This window comes from Xenopus laevis, chromosome 9_10L, assembly GCF_017654675.1.
Source record: "Xenopus laevis strain J_2021 chromosome 9_10L, Xenopus_laevis_v10.1, whole genome shotgun sequence".
Lineage (NCBI taxonomy): Eukaryota > Metazoa > Chordata > Amphibia > Anura > Pipidae > Xenopus > Xenopus laevis.
Window position 1 is genome coordinate 89005978 of NC_054387.1, and position 22955 is coordinate 89028932.

General features: G+C 38.0%; 1 protein-coding gene across 5 annotated transcripts in view; it reads right to left on the reverse strand.

Annotated features, from left to right (window-relative positions):
• The window catches only part of satb2.L (SATB homeobox 2 L homeolog), a 117494-nt gene that overhangs the window by 66437 nt on the left and 28102 nt on the right, over window positions 1–22955 (reverse strand). For 4 of the 5 annotated variants that reach the window (XM_041576200.1, XM_041576201.1, XM_041576203.1 and 1 more), the window contains one exon: window positions 7196–7366. In XM_041576200.1, coding sequence (XP_041432134.1) covers window positions 7196–7366 — 171 coding nt within the window. The remainder of the gene's footprint in view (window positions 1–7195; window positions 7367–22955) is intronic. The other variant, XM_041576202.1, reaches the window with a different exon arrangement.

Sequence of the window (22955 nt, forward strand, 5' to 3'; positions counted from 1 at the left end):
CCAGCGCCGGATTTCTTTTCCGGCCGCCCCTAGGCCGCGTGGGCTGACCAGGCGGCTGCACGGCCCTAGCGCCCGCCTTCCCAGCGTGCAGCTGGTGTAGTTGAACGGGGACGCGAACGTCCCCATAATGCGGCTGGGCGGCATGCCGCCCCTATTTTTTGCCGCCCTAGGCCCGGGCCTATGCGGCCTTGCCGCAAATCCAGGCCTGTGTATTACTGCCCAGGTTATAGCGCAAATGAATCACTGCTCCTGCCCTGAAACTGGTCAGTTACTTAAAGGATCCAATCCCATCCTCGTCGCCAAACAGTTATCTTTTGGGTAGCCGAGGATGAGTAGAGTATAACAGTGTTGTAATAGCAGAGACTCATGCAGCCATTACACAACAGTAACTTTCACTTTTAAGCTGTCCAGGAGTATGCACAGTATAAGTCTGAGCACAGTGACATCTACAGGCCATTTGTATAAACACCACATATCCCCCCTATAGTAGGAAAGCATTTGGACAATATTATACATTCTTCACATCAAATAATCCTGCTATGCACTTCCATACAATTGGCTTGCCTTTGGCACTGTTGGCAATGAATAGATCATTCTACACTACACAGGTAAAATGATTTATGAAAGTGTTATAAAATGAGGCGTTAGGAGTGGGTTTGACATCATAATAGGGCGGTGAACTTGGAAAGCTGAGGCATATTTCCATCTGAAGCTCTACCTTTTATAAATAATTAGCAATTTATGGTGTGTTCATAAATGCACAGCAAGCCACTAAGTTATAACCACCCAAAGGTGTCTTGCTTTATTAGCGTGTAATAAAAGTGAAACACACAAGCATTCATAATATACATAAGCAAAAATGAATAATAGTTTTTACGATGAATTTAAAGTGTATTGACAGATTTTAATCTGTAGCATTTGAGCCAAATTATCACTTTACATGTAGGGATGTACTGGTTCCAGGTTCAGTCAGGAATCCAAGTGCTTGACCAAAACAAAATCAAGTCCTTAAAATTCTGTAATTTTTCATCACATGTACAAGGAAATTGCAAGTTTTTTTCTGTGGTACTTGTAATAGGAAAGCACTCACACACCCTTTGTGTCTTTAATGCCAATAAATTTGGTGCCCAGTGTTAGAGGATACGGCAACCTCCTAGTACATGTAGTAAAGAATCACACTGGCACACAAGGCTTGTAGTTGCAGGGCAGGCCCTTGCAAACATTTTTACTGTGGAAGTGCGACGTTTCAGGGGTACGCCCCTTCATCAAGCTTTACGTGTAGGAATGCACTAGTTTCAGGGTTCATCCGGGATTCTGCCTTTTTAAGCAGGGTTCGGCAGAATCCAAGTGCTTGACCAAAATGAAAACAAATCCTTCATACTAAATAGTAAAACATGAAGCATATTTGCCTTCTTTGCCTTACCCATACAAACAAAGTCAAAAGTAGCCAAGACACCCCATCGCATTTTTACCAGTCCAATGGCTAATCCACCATAATACAGCCTGTCCAGGTGCATACATGATGACCAAATCATAAACAGTGGCCTTATTTATCATCAGAAAACACTGCAACATTCACAAGCATAGTGTTCCACTTTGGCTATAAATGGCTAGGGACTCATAACCATGTTTTTTTTCTAAATACAGTAGTACAGGTAAAGTGTATAAAGATACACTCACTACCTCGAACACTATCCAAGTCTGTGTCAAGAATTCTGTCCATGTTGTAACAACGCATGATTTAAATGCAATGGCACAAAGTGTACAATGTATTGTACTGTGGGGGATAGTTTTACTAGCTATCGGAGCTAAAAATCCTGCAAATTTGTAAAAAAGAAAACCTTAAGATTTCATTCCATATTCTATATTTTAGTATATTCCCAAGGGATGGGATATTTTAGGTTAAAAGTTAGTGTCAAGGTTACTGCAGGAGGTTAAGAAAGTCATAACAAGTGCAATGTGCAGAATATTCTGACAGCTATCAATTAAATGTGCACCATAAGAGAATTACAGACAAAATATGACTCTTAATACCCACTGAAGTAACAGCATAAGCTTTATGTTCTTTTCCTATTATCCTGAAGCGATGGATAAATCTATCCTAACTCCCCTCATGTGATGTATAATGTACAGTGTTGGAGACCACAAAGCAGTCAAGCAAATTAAAAGATGCCTGTTAAATTAGTCTTCGCAAGCAAAGAAGTCGTTTTGATGATAATGTCCTCATGCTCTGATATGAAAGTGCAGCACGTGGATAAAACCTATTTATAAAATGGCTTGGGTAAATGGGCTTGGGATAAATATGGGGATGTAATTGGCTAATAAACATTCAGGGGGCTGCCTAGATAAGTTTACAAGAGCTCCAAAGCCGACGTTTTGAAAGTGCACATCAGTTCCTTTAGCGTGCAATATTAAGATTTCTGGAGACAGGAGTATAGAGAGTAATAGTCTGCAGAGAATAGAGTCATTCTGCTCTCCTGATGCATCCAGGTGACCAGGGCACTTTAATCCGGTGAATAGCCTTATACTGATACACCCCTGCACATTGTTATTGGTCATAGTAACATGATGTGACAATATCACTCTAATTGAAACTTTAAAGACACCCCATTTATTGAGCTTCAAGTCACCCATGAAATATTTTTTAGCAAACCCACATTATAAATAATGCCTCCAGCCTAAATAAAAACTAAGAGTCAAGACATTACTGATGCTGTGTTGTATTTCTACAAGCTGTGGCCTCACTCTGCTTTTATATATATTTTGTTATCACCAACCAAGACAAATGCTTTAATCCTAAAAACGTTATACAAAACATCTACTTGCAGGGAAAACTACACTTCTACTTACATAACTGCATATTCTTCCTGATACAGGTATGAAATCCATTATCTGGAAACCTGTTATCCAGACAGCTCCGTATTATCGGATGCCATCTCCCATAGATATCATTTTAATTTAATAAATAAAAAATGTTAAAAATTATTTGCTTTTTTTCTGTAATAATAAAACAGTACCTTCAATTTGATCCTAAAAAATAATTAATGCTTATTGTAGACAAAACAATTCTATAGTTTTAATTAACATTTAAATGATTTTTTGTAGACTTAAGGCAAGGGGTATTCAAATTACAGAAAGATTCTTTATCCGGAAACCCCAGGTTTCCGAGCATTCTGGATAACAGGTCTCATACCTAAATTAGGGGGTTATTTATCAAAGTCTGTATTTATCTCAATATTTTCTGAAAAAAACTCAGACCAAATCCGCACAGGTTTTTTGGGCTTATTTATTAATACACTTTCCCGAAAATTTTGTTTGCGGGAACAAATCCGAAAAAAACATGAAATATCCGATTTTCACGTTTTTTTCGGATCTTTCATCCGATTTTCAAAATTTTTTCAGGTTTTTCACCCGAAAACTCAGAATTTTGCCCAAAAAACCCAGCGCACATCAAAAAATCATTAGGACTTCTCCCATTGACTTATATGCAACCTCGACAGGTCGGAGATGCCGGATTTTCAGATTCAGACTTTTACATCCTCTGGGTTTAATAAATTCCGAAAAATTTGTGATTTTTTCAAAAGTCAGATTTTATAAAAGAAAATCACAAATTTTTCGTGATTTTTGCATTTGGAGTTTAGTAAATAATCCCCTAAGAGTAGCAGACCCGGCAACTTCTGTGGGACCAATGAAAATATACAGCTCAGCTGAGGCTGACCCTAATAGAATAGTAGTACAGAGTAGATGCTAGATCCAACATTGTCTACAGAAGGGAGTTACAGAGGCAATGGGTTTAAAAAAATTTGTTTAAAGGCTCAATATTCAGATAAACCTGAAGCACAAATATAGATGAGAAGCACCTACACCAGTCAGCAGATAAGTGCTTCTTGTTTTTAAAGCTATAAGGGCATTAAATCTCATCAAAGGTTAACAGTCTACATTGTACTTGTACACTGTCTCCCCTGCCCTGCTGCTTCACACAAGAGCCCCTTCTTTCCATATGGAGCATAATTCAAAGAGGCCTTGGCATCTGTACTTGCATTAGCATGTCAAATCTCACACACAAACAGCATACAAAGTGTCAGGATTCCCAGATGACAGAAATATTTCTTACAAATCATATTAAGGTCCTGTCATCCCTGTCTCACATACAAGGCAGGCAAGCGTTTCTTTCACAAACGAAGCATCGAGTTTTCCTATTCTCCAGTTCTCCAGAGTTCAGAAATGCTAATAAATTGGGAAAATGCTAAGATGCTTTATATCTAATCCCAGTATTTAAGAGCTTCTGACATTCCGGATGTTGCTGAACTATGAATGCCAGCAGCATCACCTGCATCTAGCTGCTGCGTTCAAGTTGGACATCTTTCATTTTATATTTACCTTTCCTCCCATATATATTTATTTACATATTGTATAATAGAAAGTTCTCAGTGTGCTACAAGGGGCAATTACATGTTTATATTTTTCCATCATTAATCTAGATTGGAGAAGCAAGAATGAACCAGAACACTAGGGTCCCATACAATGTAGCACATTGTAATCAGGAATGCTGAATCTGTCCCTGGAACTTAACCACAACCACTAGGCAGTCCCTCCGAAAAATCCTGGCTAGGCATCCAGTTTGCCTAGTGGTTTATCTAACCCAGTTTACAACCAGTTTGGTAACAGCCGACCACCCTAATTTGGGGAAAATAACTGATGAATTTTCTTTTATCCAAATGCATGCAATTCACCTCAACACGTCACACTGTGCTCACTACAAAGAAGGGTTTCCTTGTAAAGACTTAATTATGGCTGGATAAATTCTTTTTCCTTGCATATTTTCTCTCATTCAGTACCAAAGACCCACCATAAAACTCTGCCTCCAAGGCCTGCAACATAAAGATGTTATTCCAATATTAGATTAAACAGCAAAGCAATGAGAAGACCCAACCATAAATACAATTAGATTTACATTCATGTGTAATTGAAGAGGACAAAGGACTCTTTGGAAGCATAATGTGTGACTCACTCTTATTCGGAGCTGCTAACCATGTTCATATGACACAATCTGAAGGAAAATATTACCTTACACAATAATAAAATGCTTTATAGCACAACGCTGCCCAGCCGGGAGGGCTCTGCTGCCTCAAATGGGCACTTGTTAATGACCTGCAATTTCGAGACCCGGGGAGGGGTCACTTCAAAAGGTAAATGTGTGAGTTTGCACAGCATCTAAAATATCCATTAACCAGACAAAGCACTCAGAGTAGAGGCAGCCATTTTTTATGGAACAAAAGAGCAACTGTTCTAAAAGCTTAGTAAATTATATTCCATTGTGTATGAAGCCATACACTCTGTATCCTCTACAGAAGAGATCATTATACATGGATGCTCCGACATTGTGTTATTCCATTTTGTGTAAAATGATGATCGTCAGGAAGCTCTTTATAGTGCAGTTTAGGGGAACTTAACAGGTTAATCTTTTAACATATACAAGACCTTACCAGGATGGCATAGTTGATACAAGTGCAAAGTATTTATTCAAACATGCAATTAAATTGCTCGCAGTTTCAACAGGGATCGTCCAAAAGAATAATGTTTTCCTACAAACACGTTTGCAATGGTGTCATCCACAGCTCTTTATATTTTTTATTCTTGTAATCTCACATATACAGATATAGGATCTTTTATCCAGAATGCTTGGGACCTGAGGTTTTGCAGAGAATGTATCTTTCCATAATTTGGATTACCATAACTTAAGGGGCCTAACTAACATTCCGGTTCCCTTTTTTTCACTAATAGTATTTTTTCTTTTTTTCGTGTACAAACGACGAAAACTCAACTACAAAACTTCTCCAAGTAAAAGCAGCTGCGCTGATCCATACAGACTTTTAGAGGATTTCAGATTTTTTTTCACTAGTAATTATCCAAAAAACGTGAATTTTTTTCAGGTTTTAGAGATTTTTCTGCACTTTTTCCTGTCATGCTTTTTATATTCACATCTTTTAATAACTTTCATGGCATTCGTGATTAGTAAGAAAAAGGGTTTAATTGTGGTTTCATAAAGCTCTAATGCCACTAGTACCTTTAGTAAATGGGCCTCCCAGTCAGCTAACGACCATTTAAACATTAAGGGGCACATTTACTATGGGTCAAATATCGAGGGTTAATTAATCCTCGATATTCGACCATCGAAGTTAAATCCTTGGGCTTCGAATATCGAATAGTCGGAGGATTTACCGCAATTCGTTCGATCGATTAAAACCTTCAAATCGAACGATTTGAAGGATTGTGATCCATCGATCGAACGATTTTCCTTCGATCAGAAATTGCTTGGAAAGCCTATGGGGACCTTCCCCATTGGTTAACATTGGTGCTTGGTATGTTTTAGGTGGCGAAGTAGGTGGTCAAAGTTTTTTTTAAAGAGACAGTACTTCCACTATCGAATAGTTGAACGATTTTAAGTTCCAATCGTTCGATTCAAAGTCGAAGTTGTAGTCAAAGGTCGAAGTTCGAAGGTCGATGGTCGAAGTAGCCAAAAAAATACTTTGAAATTCGAAGTATTTTTTATTCTAATTCTTCACTCGAGCTTAGTAAATGTGCCCCTAAATAAACCCAATATGATTGTTTTGCCAGCAAGATGGATTCATGCAGGTTAGTTAGGATCAGGTACAAGCAACTCTTTAATTATATCAGAGTAAGAGGAAATCATTTTAAAAAACTGGATTTTTTGTGTATGTGTATATATATATGTGTGTGTGTGTGTGTGGTTGTGAGTATATATATATATATATATATATATATATATATATATATATATATATATATATATATATATATATATATATATATATATATATGCTCCATTACCTATACAACTATACTATTGAACATCTGATGGTTGATGTACAAATGCAGGTCCTTTGGTTTAAGGTATGGTGTATCGGTTGGCTAAATGTACTACATGTAATAATCTGTTTCTATGGTTGTTGCTGTAAATTTGTTTTAAGCAGCTGAAGCTTCAAGTGTGTGTCTAATGGTTCAAAGTAAGATTCTTCATGGTGGCTGAACACTTTCCTGAAGGAACAAAAATGTCATATTGTCACACTGATCTCAGAGGGAATTTCTGATGGTAAAATGTACCTATTGCATTTAGCAATCAACATCATAGAAGTTGTTACACAAAATGCATCCATGATATGGGCTTCTTTACCGTGAGCTTGAGCTGCAGACGAATGAGAGTATCCCAAGGCCAGGAGAGCCGTCTCCACCAATTGATTAAACAGAACATCCCTCCGAACTAGTACAAACTCGGCATGTTCTTCCCTGCTGTCCATCTGCTCCACTACACAGAAGACCGGAAGCATGAGGCCTGTGTCGAGATCAGAACGAGAGAAATAAAACACTCATAAAGTGATTTGTAAAGAAATCATTTTCGTAAATATGTATATTCCGTTCACGCCTGTTTTTTTTTTTAAAAATCACTCTAATAAATGCAATAAGGTTTATATTTACCAACATAACGCAATGTGCAAATACAAATGCAAACTGTTTAATTTTTTTACCCACAACGTAGCTTTTTTTCCTGAAATTTGCAGGCACATGCTAAGTTGCAATGCTAGACATTTTGTCAATTTCCCAGCTGCCCCTAGTCATGTGACTTGTGCCTGCACTTTAGGAGAGAAATGCTTTCTGTCAGACTGCTGTTTTTCCTTCTCAATGTAACGGAAGGAATCTCAGTGGGTTTTTACTATTGAGTGCTGTTCTTAGATCTACCAGGCAGCTGTTATCTTGTGTTAGGGACCTGTTATCTGGTTACCTTCCCATTGTTCTTTTGTTTGGTTACTGGGGGGAAAAGGGAGAGGGGTGATATCACTCCAACTTGCAGTACAGCAGTAAAGAGTGATTGAAGTTTATCAAAGCACAAGTCACATGACTTGGGCAGCTGGGAAATTGACAGTATGTCTAGCCCCATGTCAGATTTCAAAACTGAATATAATAAAATCTGTTTGCTCTTATGAAAAAGAGATTTCAGAACAGAATTCTGCTGGATCAGCACTATTAACTGATTCATTTTGGAAAAAAAATGACAGTATCCCTTTAAGTAATTAATGCCTCACCCTGATTGGCTCTCATGAAAACAGACAGCAACGCATTAATTGGGGAGGAATACAGGTCTCTCCTGTCCATTTTGGAGCACCGAGAGCAAAGACAGTTTATCTACAATGTAGGGCAAGGCACAACGTGTAAAAACCTGGTGGATTTTTTGCACTTTTGCTGTTGCTGCCTATGAAGTTAACTTGCTCCCATTCTTGCAGAAATTGAAATATGCAGGAATCTGATCTCACAGCATTTAATCTTAATATATGGAAAATGAAATAAGGATAAATGCTAATCATAATGCCCATGGCAGTTGTGCACACATATATTAACTATACATACTGTTTCAACAAAGGGTATCCTTGCTTTCTCATTCTTTACAGGTTTGTTTTCTACACATTCTTCATTTTATTACATGTTCTAAAAACTGCAGCCAACAACCTGGCATTTAGCATGACTCTCACAAATGTGTAGAGGATCTGTCAAATCCTTCTATGTAGAGTGGAGACAAAATATCTGGAAATTCTAAGCAAACTGTTTCTATGTTCCTTTACCTGCCATTCATAGGCAGCTTACTCTGTGCTGGGAAATAGAATTAAAACCTCTCCAAGGGAAATATACCTTATCTATATAATGTGCAGCAAAAAAAAAAAACATATTGAGATGGGAACTTTATTTGCATGATTCTGTTTGGTTATACCGGTGAGACATACCATAGTGTTCCTCAACACAGCAAAGAAAAAAGGAAAAAAACTAAATAAATGTTTAATAATTTTTAGATTTAATTACATAATCTGGCTAAGATCTGGCTAAAATCTGCCTGTATATGCTGCCCACCCACAGGCCAATCTAGTATCTTAGTGTTCTGGATCATTCCACTTTGTTGATCACGAAAAACAAAGAACTAGCTTTACCACAGACCCCCTGTGGCACTTATATATATAGAGGGTCACCGGCTAACAGGAACAGAATGGGGCCACCATTGCATACTGATTCAACTGACTGGCCTGTGTGAATTGGACAATCTATATGTGTTGCCATAGTCCACAACATCCAAAAAAACCAACTTGCATGATATCTAGAAAATCAATCATTTTGTATATATTATACCGTAATAATTCCCCTTAAATAACTTCTCTTTCCAGAACCTGCAATTTTCCTCCATCCAGAGCCTTAAATATAAGCAATACATTTGCTTTCTCAAATGCTGCACGGTAAGGAAAGAAAGGAAGATTCCGTGTCAGGCCGTCTGGATCCTATTAATGTGTCTCCTGCGTGTCTCCGTCTTCAGCTAATAAATCATCTTTTTATATGGCTATTTTGTTTTCATCTGCTGGAAAGTCGTTAACTAAAAAATAGATGTTACAACCACCCAATTGGCAAAGGAATTTGTAATTTGCTTCTGAACTCTTTGGCAGAAAATGAGTTAAAATAACACCCTCTTGCACATTAATGAAAGGAAGCTTTATTGCATGTGTTTTAATTTAGGGAAAACCATTTAGGGGAATCAATTTTCTGTTGCACACTTTGCTTTCATTAACTGGCTCTATACTACTGTGTACAATACATGCATCTTGGGGTTTTATTGTATGCATAGCTTTAAAAACAAGTCATTGAACTATACTCATGTCTATAGCAGTGACTGGACATGGGGATTCTTTAAAAACGATTTTCCAGGTTTTAGTGTTCTATATGACACCTCACTCCTCATGCCCATGACTCTTTCATTGACATTACTATCACATATGAGAAAAGATACATGGCAGCTCCATCTCCACACAGATCTGCAGAAAAGGAATTCCATGCATGCAGAATAATATATGTTGTCATATTTGTTAATAGAAAATGAATAGAATTTATAAACTTATAAACTTATAAAAGGCTATGCATTCTGGTGAAATTCTATAGTGGAAAGATGTCCTTATATATTTCTAGTGCTACTTGTGCATTTCTGTATCAAAATAATTTATTTTCAATACACAAAACTATTTTTAATCTCAGCAGTTTATACAGGATAGGGAGGCTGTTTCGTTGTCCAGAAATGAAAACAAATGAAATATTATTTATATGCATTTTCATACATTGTTTTGGCATGCCCTCTCATCACACAATATTTATTTGGCACAGAGATAAACCCTTTTTTGAGGTTTGCTAATTCAGTAAAGGACATTGTCAACAGTCGATTAACAAGCACACTTATCCTAACAATCACACAAAGAGAAGCTGCTCCAGATGCTTGTGTAAGCAAAGCCCTTTCAGTAACAATGTATAACAACCCACATAGCACCCTGTCACTCAGGTTAAGAAATATTAGATTCATCCCAATCTGCCTTGAAATTAGTGTAATTAAAAGAAGACAAATCATTACTTTTGTCTACATCATAATGTAGATCTCTCTTGTTTTGTTATCACTTGTTTATAATAAAGTGTTACTGACATTTCAGCCTTGTATGCATCCATTGTTCCTCTACTAGAGAAGTAGCTGAACTTCTCTGTAGAATTGCAACAGAGCAATAAAATTACACTTTCCTCGCACACAGAGTTGGGTGTGCTCTTTTAGCAAACTCAAAGAAAGAATGTATATACCGTAGCATATTGCAAAATGTAGATTTAAGTTTATATTTGCTGTAAATCCCTCAAAGTCGTTTTTGCAGAGCCCCAAACGGTACTGTTCATCTCTCTTATGCAGCACGTTCGTTGCACTGAGAAAGCAGCCAGGAATGGAGGAACTTAGAATTCATACAACATAAAAACTAAAATAATAATAACAATGGTGATGATAAAGAACAAATTATAATGGAAGTAAAATTCAGGAAATATAGTTATAAATACTTAAAAATACACTTAAAAAGGGAATGCTTAGACTGTAGTGCTGTTATATAAAAATAGCTGCTAACAAGTCAGTTGCCAGTGGGCAACCAATAAGATCATTTCTTTTCATTTCATTCACCTGTAGTAGACTTTTCCACAATAATTGCTGATTGGATGCTATTGCCAACGTCCCTTATGTAATTTAATGGCTGTGACTCTGTTACCAAATTTTCTACTACACAGGAAGAGGAACAAGCAGGAGCACACATAGCTGCAGTAATATGCTCTCATTTTCTAAAGTTGTCTGTTGTTATTTAACTTATTTAATACCTATGACATGCCTAAATCAAAGACACTTATGCCTAATGGACTTCTGGATTTTAATCACTGTCATACTTGCTTCTGCTCTTCACATACATTTACTTACATTATTTTGCCTGTTAAGGAGCACTTAATCACTGGTTTGTTCATGGTGCGTAAGGTTTTTTTTTTTTTTGCAATTTCACCTTTTCTGTCCAAACAGAGATGTATACAGGTTATGAACATGAGAAAAGTACCCTTAAATTGCCCCTAATTGGTGAATTGCAGCTGAGAACTTTGCTCGGGATTTCTGCAAGTGAACCTCCAAAAACTGGGAAAGCTTATTGACTCGAGTATAAGCCTAGGGTGAGAAATGCAGCAGCTTCTGGTAAGTTTCAATCAAAAAATTGAGGGTTTCTGCTCCCATTGGAGGTGCCGGCATCTCGTTTTTGGATGCCGGTGACCATTCTTGGACGTCGGCGAATATTCTTGGAGACTATTCTTGGACGCCGGCGACTATTCTTAGACGCCGCGACCGTTTTTGCGCTTGACCCGAGTATAAGCCAAGGTAGAGTTTTTCAGCATATTTTGGGGGCTGAAAAACTCGACTTATACTCGAGTATATACAGTACTTTTTATTAAAAAATCATGTTAAAAATAGGCATAAAGACTACCTGGTATTCCGCCTTACACATTTCATACGCTCATATGTTTTAAAAAGGGCTCACATATATGTATTTTACAAATTTCAGTAGTTTTGTTGCCTGTGCTATTATTTACGCTGATCATAGGCAGACCAAGGAACAGAACCTTAACAATGTGTATGTATGATCTTGTTCTGACACCTGAGTGATATGTGGCAATTTCTGATTTTAAAAATGTACAAGGGAGGACCTCTTTGGGTATAAATTCTGTTGTTTAATTGGGTATTATTAATGCCTAAGTACCAGAGTGTATGAAATGCGTATGGCGGAATACCAGATGGCCTATATGCCTATTTTTTAACATGATTTTTGAATAAAAATTAGCTTTTTAAGATATTATTATTATTAGTTATGGGATTTTTTTTTGGTTTTTGACATATGTGCCCTTGAAAATGGGGGCTGTATCCCAAGAACTATGGCCCTTTTCACAGGCATCTTAGACTTCAGCATTTTATTGCTATTATTCTATGGATTTATAATTAGATAGACAATGGAGTATTCTCATTCCAATGGGTGTTATCAGCTAACTTGATTTTCTGTCTGAAATCGTCTCCTTCCCATCTGATCCATTTCAGATCTGTCAGTGAGCTGATCATAGCCACGAATGTATGAAGCTTACATGCTCACAACACACACCGACCCAACATCAAAACATTCATTTCAAAGGAAAAAACTGTGAAAATGATTTGTTTGAAGTATCAAAATGACAAGGAATGTCATTGAAATAATATTGAGATAATGAGATAATATTTATTCCACCTTTATATTTTACAGTAAATTCTGCTAAAGCCTCTTTCATTTTTGGTTGCACCTCATGCAGATTTTTGCACCTCTTGCAGATTTTGGGTTACTTTCGTTAATCTCACAAAGCAGATCCCATCAAATCAGTCCAACTGGTCTGCTTTCACTTACACCAATTACTTGGCTGTCTACTGGAGCTTGTTTCCCTATCAGTACTGGTATAAATAATACAAAAAATATTTCTTCAAATCCTCAAACCCCTCAGACAATAAAATAAATCGCACATTTAAAAATGTAAATGCATTTTCTGTACAGAGAAATATTTATAAACCAGAAGACCCAGACAATGCTCTATAGCTTTAGTGTTTCATCAGGAAGGGATGTGATTGAACAGTCTGTAGATGCAAAGATGAAACAATGATCTAATTCAGCATTTGCTCTGTTGTTTAGTAGGTATCGTTATCACAAAATGCAAGTCTCTGGACTCCATCCTGCTACAGTATGACAGCCTGACTGTAGTATGTGCACATGGATAAGTGTAAGCTCTACTGGCATATCTATAACCCACATAATGTCATGGCAGTTAACACGTCTAGCTCCACACCAATGACTTTAAATTATGAATGCCCACGTCCCTAGTGTGCCATACACTGGTACAGACCACATTTCCCATGCAGTATGGAACAAGCATGGCAAACTTCACAAGTCTTTAAAAGAACAATGGTTTGGGTATATGCCAGTGGCATTCCATTGTCTTATTAGCATGTTAGAGATCTAGAACAATGCCTGTTCAGTTCACTAGTGGGTGGTCTCCATCTTTAATCTGCAGATGTTTGCTATTAAACCATATACCCAGCATATAAAAGTACATTGATGCAACCCCTTTACTGACACAAATCAGCAGTGCCAACCAAATCAGATCCTTTTTGGATAAATAGATTGAACGCAACAGCTTAGGGTATAGCTATGGTTTCAGGACTGCAAAGCTGTAAAATCTGTCACTGGACCACCCAAATGTACTTTAAGGGTCTATAAGAAAAAAACTTGGAAATCATTTTCTACAGCCCTTTTAGGAATTAAGAATGAGGATTAAGGAGCCATCATATCCAGGAGATGTACAAGTCTATTGTTAAGGGGAACGGACTAGGTTAAAACCATAGAAATAAGTCACAGTTATGTATATCTGTAGAAATAAGTCAATCAACTGGACTTTTTCCTTGAAGACGTTTTACCAGTCATCCAACTGGCTTTCTCGATTTAGAATAACTTGTACATAGGAATTTTCCTCTGTATATATCCTCTGGAATGTTGCTCCAATCAGCATAATCTGTTTATCATAATCCACAATGATGTCGTTAAAGGGTGGTTCACCTTTAAATTAACTTTTAGTATGTTATAGAATGGCCAATTCGAAGCAACTTTTCCATTAATCTATATTGTTTAATTTCTATACTTTTTGAATTCTTCTGATTCTTTCTGGCTTTCAGATGGGGGTCGCTGACCCCACCTCAAAGCAAATGCTCTGTAAGGCTACAAATGTATTGCTATTTCTACTTTTCATTACTTATCTTTCTATTCTATTCATATTCCAGTGTTTTATTAAAACCCATGCATCGTTTGCATACTAAAAGTTAATTTAAATGTGAATAACCCCTTTAAGTTAGGTGTTGATTGTATTAGCAAGATTGGAGCTTTGATGTGTTATTAAACCTTCCAGGAGGAGGTGCCAAAACAGCTTGGTTTTTCAGTATTTACATATATGGCTTTTTTAACACCTCTTTTGAACCAGTCGCTCTCCCGGTCTAGAATGTGGACTAGGCAGTAGGTAGGTACATGGCTGAGTCCTGACCAGAGGAGCTGGCTCACCTGTGCTGCGCCATACGCTGGTGTAACTGTTGTTTGGTTTCACCTACATACAAATCACAGCACTCCGCACTGCACTGCATACACAATTGTGTACAGCAATGGTCACTAAACATGTAAAGAGCATACAGCCTGAAAGGTTGAGGGCAGAAACTCACCAATTAATATTTACCGGCAAAAGCTGGATCCCAATGGGTTAAGGACTACACGTAGATTTTTTTTTTTTCAAACGACTCCCTTGGCTGTTGTAGAACGTGTAATGTTAATCAGGTCTAGGCTCCAAGTTGCAGTTTGAAATCTATCCAGTTGCAGGGGTCAGGGAACGTGACAATAAGAAAGCAGACTGAGTTCAGTTATTTAAAATATTTCTATTTTAATTTTAAACCTCTCCAATTAAAATTGTCTTTCCCATCACACTGGGGTCAACGACTGTAGGAACCAGACAGCAGTTCGGATCTCTAACTAGAAATGAATATAAAAAATAATAAACTAAAAATAAGTTTTTGTGGCTCTTTACAACTGCTGATGCATTTATTTCATGTGCCATAGATGTACATTCACACGGGTAGAGGGAGCTGTCATATTTGTATGCCCACCTTGAGGGAATTCATATCTTATTGTATTTCCTGCAGTAATAAACCACAAATAGTTCCCTCAAAACAACATCGGGATCCCATTTAAGATAATGAATTCAAGGGAATGACTTCCTCTTTTTTGTACCAGGTCAGGCTAAGTAAGAATCTGTTTTGCAAATACTTTTTAGATAATATGAGATAGAGTTTCAGTTATCTATGCTGTGCGGTTTAGTTGCGACTCAAGCCGTAATGCAACAAATGTATTTCAAGTGAAGTACACATTTAACTGATTATCAACAGCGAACATGTCGTGGGTTGGAAGGGGCACTGGTTTCATTACAAAACATTTGGCAGCTCATTCTAATATGAATACCTCTCTCTGAGAGGAAGCCGGGTCCAGGGAATAACAGAAAAAGAGAGCATGAAGTCATCTGCCAATCGGAGTGTGTCATGAATTCAAGTGTGCTGTTCCTACATTACAACAATGCAACGTTTTCTCCAATTCTGTTCACGCATTATAACCATTTTTAGCCCATAGCGTTTACTGGTTTGCTGTTAGAAAGTAAAATTTGATTAACTGCTATGGTTTGCCAGAAATGGAGTAAACTGGTGTTATATACTTGTGAGTGATTGCTCAGTTAATATATATGCAGTATGTGTGAGTGTGAGTATATATATATATATATATATATATATATATATATATATATATATATATATATATATATATATAGTAAAGGATGGACCCGCACTCCACAGTTCTTGGTGAAAAAAATGATGTGTTTTATTCACAATGCATATCCAACGTTTCGGTCCACGCTGGGACCTTTCTCATCTCAAAAAACTTGACCAACGCACCCATCATCTAAAAAATCCGGTAAGAGTGCGCTCACCACAATTGATATATATATAGTTATGTTACATTGGTAAGTACACTGTGAAAAAACTAAAAACATATTAAACATTCTCTGAAAAAATATTGCGGGCACATTTACTAAAGGTCGAATATCGAGGGTTAATAAACCCTCAAATTCGACCCTCGAAGTAAAATCCTACGAATTCGGATTCGAAGGATTTACCGCAAAGGAACAATTTTAAGCGATCGATCAAAGGATTTTCCTTCGATCAAAAAAACCTTAGAAAACTGATGGGGAAGGTCCCCATAGGCTAACATTGTAGCTCGGTAGGTTTAAAGTGGCGAAGTAGGTAGTCAAAGTTTTTTTTAAAGAGACAGTACTTTGACTATCGAATGGTCGAATAGTCAAACGATTTTTAGTTCGAATCAAAGTCGAAGTCGTAGTCGAAGGTCGTAGTAGCCAATTCGATGGTCGAAGTACCCAAAAATAGAGATGTCGCGAACTGTTCGCCGGCGAACTTGTTCGCGCGAACATCGGGTGTTCGCGCTTGCCGGAAGTTCGCGAACGTCGCGCGACGTTCGCCATTTTGGGTTCGCCATTGTTGGCGCTTTTTTTTGCCCTCTCACCCCAGACCAGCAGGTACATGGCAGCCAATCAGGAAGCTCTCCCCTGGACCACTCCCCTTCCCTATAAAAACCGAAGCCCTGCAGCGTTTTTTCACTCTGCCTGTGTGTGCTGAAGAGATAGTGTAGGGAGAGAGCTGCTGCCTGTTAGTGATTTCAGGGACAGTTGAAAGTTTGCTGGCTAGTAATCGTTTTGATACTGCTCTGTTATTGGAGGGACAGAAGTCTGCAGGGGTTTGAGGGACATTTAAGCTTAGGTAGCTTTGCTGGCTAGTAATCTACCTTCTACTGCAGTGCTCTGTATGTAGCTGCAGTGGGCAGCTGTCCTGCTTCTGATCTCATCTGCTGACTGCTGCAATAACAGTAGTCCTTGTAAGGACTGCTTTTATTTATTTTTTTGTTGTTTTACTACTACTACTACTACTACTACTATAAGAGCCCAGTGCTATTAGTCTAGCAGTGTTGGGGAGTGGGACTGGTGTGCTAATCTGCTGCTCCTAGTAGTTCAGCAGCACCAACTTTAATTTTTTTTTTTTAATATTCATTTTTTTTTTATTTTACTTTTTTTATTTTACTACCGCTGTAGTAGTGTATAAGTTGACCTTTTAGGCATTATTTGCCCTGTAGGCATTATTTGCACAGTGTTTTCTTCAACCCGCCATCGAGCTGTGTGACCTTGTTCACATTCTGTCTAAATATCCATAATATTACCGTCTCCAGAAAAAACACCGGAGTCACTTTTTTCAAGCAGCCATAATATATTTTACGTAATCCGTATCCACCGCTGTAGTAGTGTATACGTTGGCCTTGTAGGCATTATTTGCACACTGTTTTCTTCAACCCGCCATCGAGCTGTGTGACCTTGTTCACATTCTGTCTAAATATCCATAATATTACCGTCTCCAGAAAAAACACCGGAGTCACTTTTTTCAAGCAGCCATAATATATTTTACGTAATCCGTATCCACCGCTGTAGTAGTGTATACGTTGGCCTTGTAGGCATTATTTGCACACTGTTTTCTTCAACCCGCCATCGAGCTGTGTGACCTTGTTCCCATTCTGTCTAAATATCCATAATATTACCGTCTCCAGAAAAAACACCGGAGTCACTTTTTTCAAGCAGCATTCATATATTTTACGTAATCCGTATCCACCGCTGTAGTAGTGTATACGTTGACTTTGTAGGCATTATTTGCACAGTGTTTTCTTCAACCCGCCATCTAGCTGTGTGTATTATCGTTTCCAGAAAAACCAACTGAGTTTTTGTTGTTGTTGTTGTTTTTTTAAAAATAATGCCAGGCAAAGGCAGGCCGCCACGCAGAGGCCGTGCTAGGGGCCGTGCTGCTATGCAATCCTGTGGCCCTAGCAAATTGCCCAGTTTTAAAAAGCCAATGACCCTGAACTCCCAAAATGCTGAAGAGGTAGTTGACTGGCTTACACAGCACACCCCATCCTCTACCGTTTCTAACTTTACCACAACATCCTCCTCATCCTCCACTGCTATGGCCACCCCACGTAACACTTCCTCCACCACCGGTGCCCCTTCTTCACTGGGGTCAGAGGAGTTATTTTCCCATGAGTTTCTTGAACTGAGTAATGCGCAACCATTATTGCCAGAAGAAGATGAAGGAGATGAGGACCTTACACCAGATTTAATTCTGGCAGAGAACACGATAGAGATGGACATAATGAGTGATGAGGAGGAGGTCCCCGCTGCTGCTTCCTTCTGTGATGTGTCAGAAGAAATTGATGCATCTGAGGAGAATGATGATGAGGAGATTGATGTTTTGTGGGTGCCTAGTAGAAGAGAGCAAGAGGAGGGTAGTTCAGATGGAGAGACGGAGAGTCAGAGAGGCAGTAGGAGAATAAGACTTAGAAGAAGCAGGGAGGACAGCCCGCAGGGATCAGTAGGGCAACAACATGTATCGGCACCTGTGTTCAGCCGGCCAACGCACCCGCCATTGCCGCCAATACCGCCAACTCCGCCAACTTCTACTGTTACCGCCAGATCGCACACTTCCAAAAAGTCAGCAGTGTGGGATTTTTTTAATGTGTGTGCCTCTGACAAAAGCATTGTAATTTGCAATGAGTGCAGTCAGAAACTGAGCCTTGGTAAGCCCAACAGCCACATAGGTACAACTTCTATGCGAAGGCACATGAGCGGCAAGCACAAAGCACTTTGGGAGCAACACCTCAAAGGCAACAGGCAAACTAAAAGCCACACTCCTTCTGGTCCAGCATCTTACTGCTCTACCTCTGCTCTCCTTGACCCGTCTGAACCACCCTCCACTCCGCCTTCCACCTTGACCACCTGTTCCCATTCCCAGTCATCTGCCACCAGCCAAGTTTCTGTGAAGGCCATGTTTGAGCGTAAGAAGCCAATGTCTGACTGTTGACCTTGTAGGCATTGTTTGCCCAGTTTTTTTGGCCACAGCCACTGAAGCACAGAGGCCAGAAAAAATATGCCATATAAATGCTGAAAATAGTCATTTTTTGCCATACGTTGACTCAATGTATATGGCAAAAAATGACTATTTTCAGCATTTATGTGGCATATTTTTTCTGGCAACTGTGCTTCAGTGGCTGCAACCAAAAAAACTGGGCAAACAATGTCTACAAGGTCAACGTATGGCGAAAAATTACTATTTTCAGCATTTATATGGCATATTTTTTCTGGCAACTGTGCTTCAGTGGCTGCGTCCAAAAAAACTGGGCAAACAATGTCTACAAGGTCAACGTATGGCGAAAAATGACTATTTTCAGCATTTATATGGCATATTTTTTCTGGCAACTGTGCTTCAGTGGCTGCGTCCAAAAAAACTGGGCAAACAATGCCTACAAGGTCAACGTATGGCAGTTGTTTAAAGAGAACAGTAGATTACTAGCCAGCAAAGCTACCTAAGCTAAAATGTCCCTCAAATCCCTGCAGACTTCTGTCCCTCCAATACAGAGCAGTATCAAGCAGATTACTAGCCAGCAAACTTACTATCATCTGTCCCTGAAATCACTAACAGCTCTCCCCCTACACTATCTCTTCCAAGCACACACAGGCAGATTTTTCAGATACATTTTTGCCCTTGATCCCCCTCTGGCATGCCACTGTCCAGGTCGTTGCACCCTTTAAACAACTTTAAAATCATTTTTCTGGCCAGAAATGTCTTTTCTAGATGTTAAAGTTCGCCTTCCCATTGAAGTCTATGGGGTTCGCGAACCGTTCGCGAACCGCTCGCATTTTTGCGCAAGTTCGCGAATATGTTCGCGAACTTTTTTTCCGACGTTCGCTACATCCCTACCCAAAAACAACTTCAAAATTCAAAGTTTCCTTCACTCCAAGAATCCTTCACTCGAGCTTAGTAAATGTGAATCCTGCATGTCTACACATAATTGAGTGTTGTCTCTAACCCACCCAACACTCATATTTACAAGCATATCTTACAAAAAATTCCATTCAGAGGCAGAACCACTTACATAAGCAAATTTTTCTGATTTTCAATATTCTGCCTTCTCTATGTGCACCTATCTCAATCTTTTCAGTGTGAACCTATCATGTCACCAGAGCCATATAAGAGAGTATGTGTCCATTGTGCTAAACATACAGATGAATATAACATTTAAAGAGAAGTTTAAATGAAAAGAACTTTTAATTTTGAAGCATTATTTTTCATAAAAAAACAATATGAATTAATATCCCTTTGCATTGTGTTAACACATTCAGGCATGGGACCTGTTATACAGAATGCTCGGGACCTGGGGTTGTCACAGATAAGGGGTCTTTCTGTAATTTGGAATTTCAGACCGTAGGTCAGCTAAAATTTAAAGAGAAGGTTAAATAAAAATAACTTTTAATTTTGTCAGCTAAAATTTTATTTAAATATTAAGTAAGCCAGATTGTTTTGTCTCCAGTAAGGATTATTTATGTCTTAGTTGGGGATCAAGTATAAGGTACTGTTTTATTATTACAAAATAAAAAAAATCATTTTTTAAAATTTGAAGTATTTGATTAAAATGAAGTCTATGACTGATGGCCTTCTTCTATCAGTGATTTCTGGATAATGTTTTTCCACATTCAACGGATACTTATACTATAAATACAATTGATTCTATAATATATATAGACAACTGCTGTATACTGCTTATTACATCTCATGTTCAGATGTTAAAGGGATTGTTCACCTTTAAATTAACTTTTAGTATGATGGAGAAATTGATATTCAATTTTCAATTGGTTTTCATTTTGTTATTATGCGTGTTTTTTGAGTTATTTAGCTTTTTATTCAGCAGCTCTCCAGTTTGCAATTTCAGCAGTCTGGTCACTAGGGTCTAAATTACCCTAGCAACCGTGCATTGATTTGAATAAGAGACTGGGATATGAATAGAAGAGGGGTGAATAGAAAGATGAGTAATAAAAAGTAGCAATAACAATACATTTGTAGCCTTACAGAGCATTTGTTTTTTTAGAACAGCTTTAAATGATGATTTCTACTACAGTTATACCCACAGATACTTACATTTAGTAAAACATCCCAGGTTCACGGTTAAACACTCCGATCTTTTCAGCCACTCTCAACTAGTACTTTCCAGTAGTCCTTTCCTGACATATGAAGTATGACTGCTGAGCAGTAGGGGTGCTCAGATTCTGATGAGGTTAATGCATTCAGTTGTCCAAGTCACTGATGTGAGCTGGGAGTTGTGCAATTAAAACTGTTTTACCAATGTCTAGTAAAGAAAAACGCTCATTTATTGACTCAATAAATGGGACAGAATTCCCAGTGTTGTTATTCCCAGGTGGCAACAAAACCAATGTTGTGCTCTAACTAGCAAACTTTATTTAATAAAGTGCAATACAAGAGTTAATAGAACATCTTATCCCAGAGACAGCAGACACAAACATTACAATGGCATCCAAGTAGAGTGTGCATTCTCAGGCCAAATTCAGTCCCATGTGCACAGTGAAAAGAGGTTTATGTGTGATTATCTCCATTGATGACATTAGTCTAAGGACGTGTTTTCATTGGCATCTTTTGGGGCTGCAATATCTAATGCAAATTGCCATGGGTTAAACTTGACAGATTTAAGATTTAACAGTTAGTAGTAATTCTCTTGTTTCTTTTTATGTTTGTATTTTTTTTTTGTATTTTTCACCATGAAATGGTTGACAAGGAAAAGGCTTGCAATAAATTAATATAAGTTCCATAAAGATCAAACCCACAAAAAGAGTGAAAGCTTTCCTTTAGGCAGAGAGACTAGAGTTAGTGGTAAAAGAACCAATAGCCTTGCACACTGTTGTATAAATCAAACTGCAAAATGTGCATTTCAATAAGCAAAACTTTTTCAGTTGTGTTTTATTGGGCGAGCGTGAATTTGAATCACATTTCCCATGCCTGTATGTAACAGCTCAACAGTATTACAAGGTGCAGATCTGAAACACTAACACAGCCAATGCAGCATATATGGAGTTGGTCTCTCCTTATTAATACCACACCCATTTCATGAACGTATAATATCACTTTGCATTCCATTCACTATCATCCACATTATTGTCTTTCCCCTCTCTTTATTTTTCTCTCTATGGCAATAGTTTCTCCATCTCATTCCTGAAACAAAAATAGTTGCTTGTCTTGCACTACGAGTCTCCAACTTATGTAAGTACCCTTGTTTTAGTTTAAAAGAAATGCTACACAATGCACATATTACTTTTTAAATACATAATTGGCTACTATAATATCCCTTTAAATTCAGCAGTCTGTGTGATGGAATGCTATGAGAAATCTGAGTTGTCTCTGAAGATTAACTGCCTTCTACATAGCGCCAACTGTTCAGAGACTTATTTCCACATACCATGGGTTAACATCAGTTGATCTCTTGCTTTCAAGTACAGCGGCCTTCTATATCCCAAAAGGGACATCTTTCTAAGAACATGTTTTATCCAACATGAGAAAATGTATGCTGAGCCTAATCCCTTCACAACTCGCTTAAAGGAGAAATAAAGGTTTAATAAAGATGACAGATGATGATAGATAGATAGATAGATAGATAGATAGATAGATAGATAGATAGATAGGGGTATATTTATCAAAGAGTGAAGTTAATAGTGAAGTTCGGCCACTAGAGTGAAATTCCACCACTCTCCATTCATTTCTATGGGATTTTTATAGGCGTATTTATCAAAGGGTGAACTTTCACCCATTGATAAATACGCCTTTCAAAATCCCATAGAAATTAACTGAGAGCTGCAGAATTTCACTTTAGTGGTGGAACTTCACTCTTTGATAAATTTACCCCATAGATAGATAGATAGATTATAGACAGACACAGATATAGATAGATAGATAGATAGATAGATAGATAGATAGATAGATAGATAGATTAGATAGACAGACAGACAGACAGACAGACAGA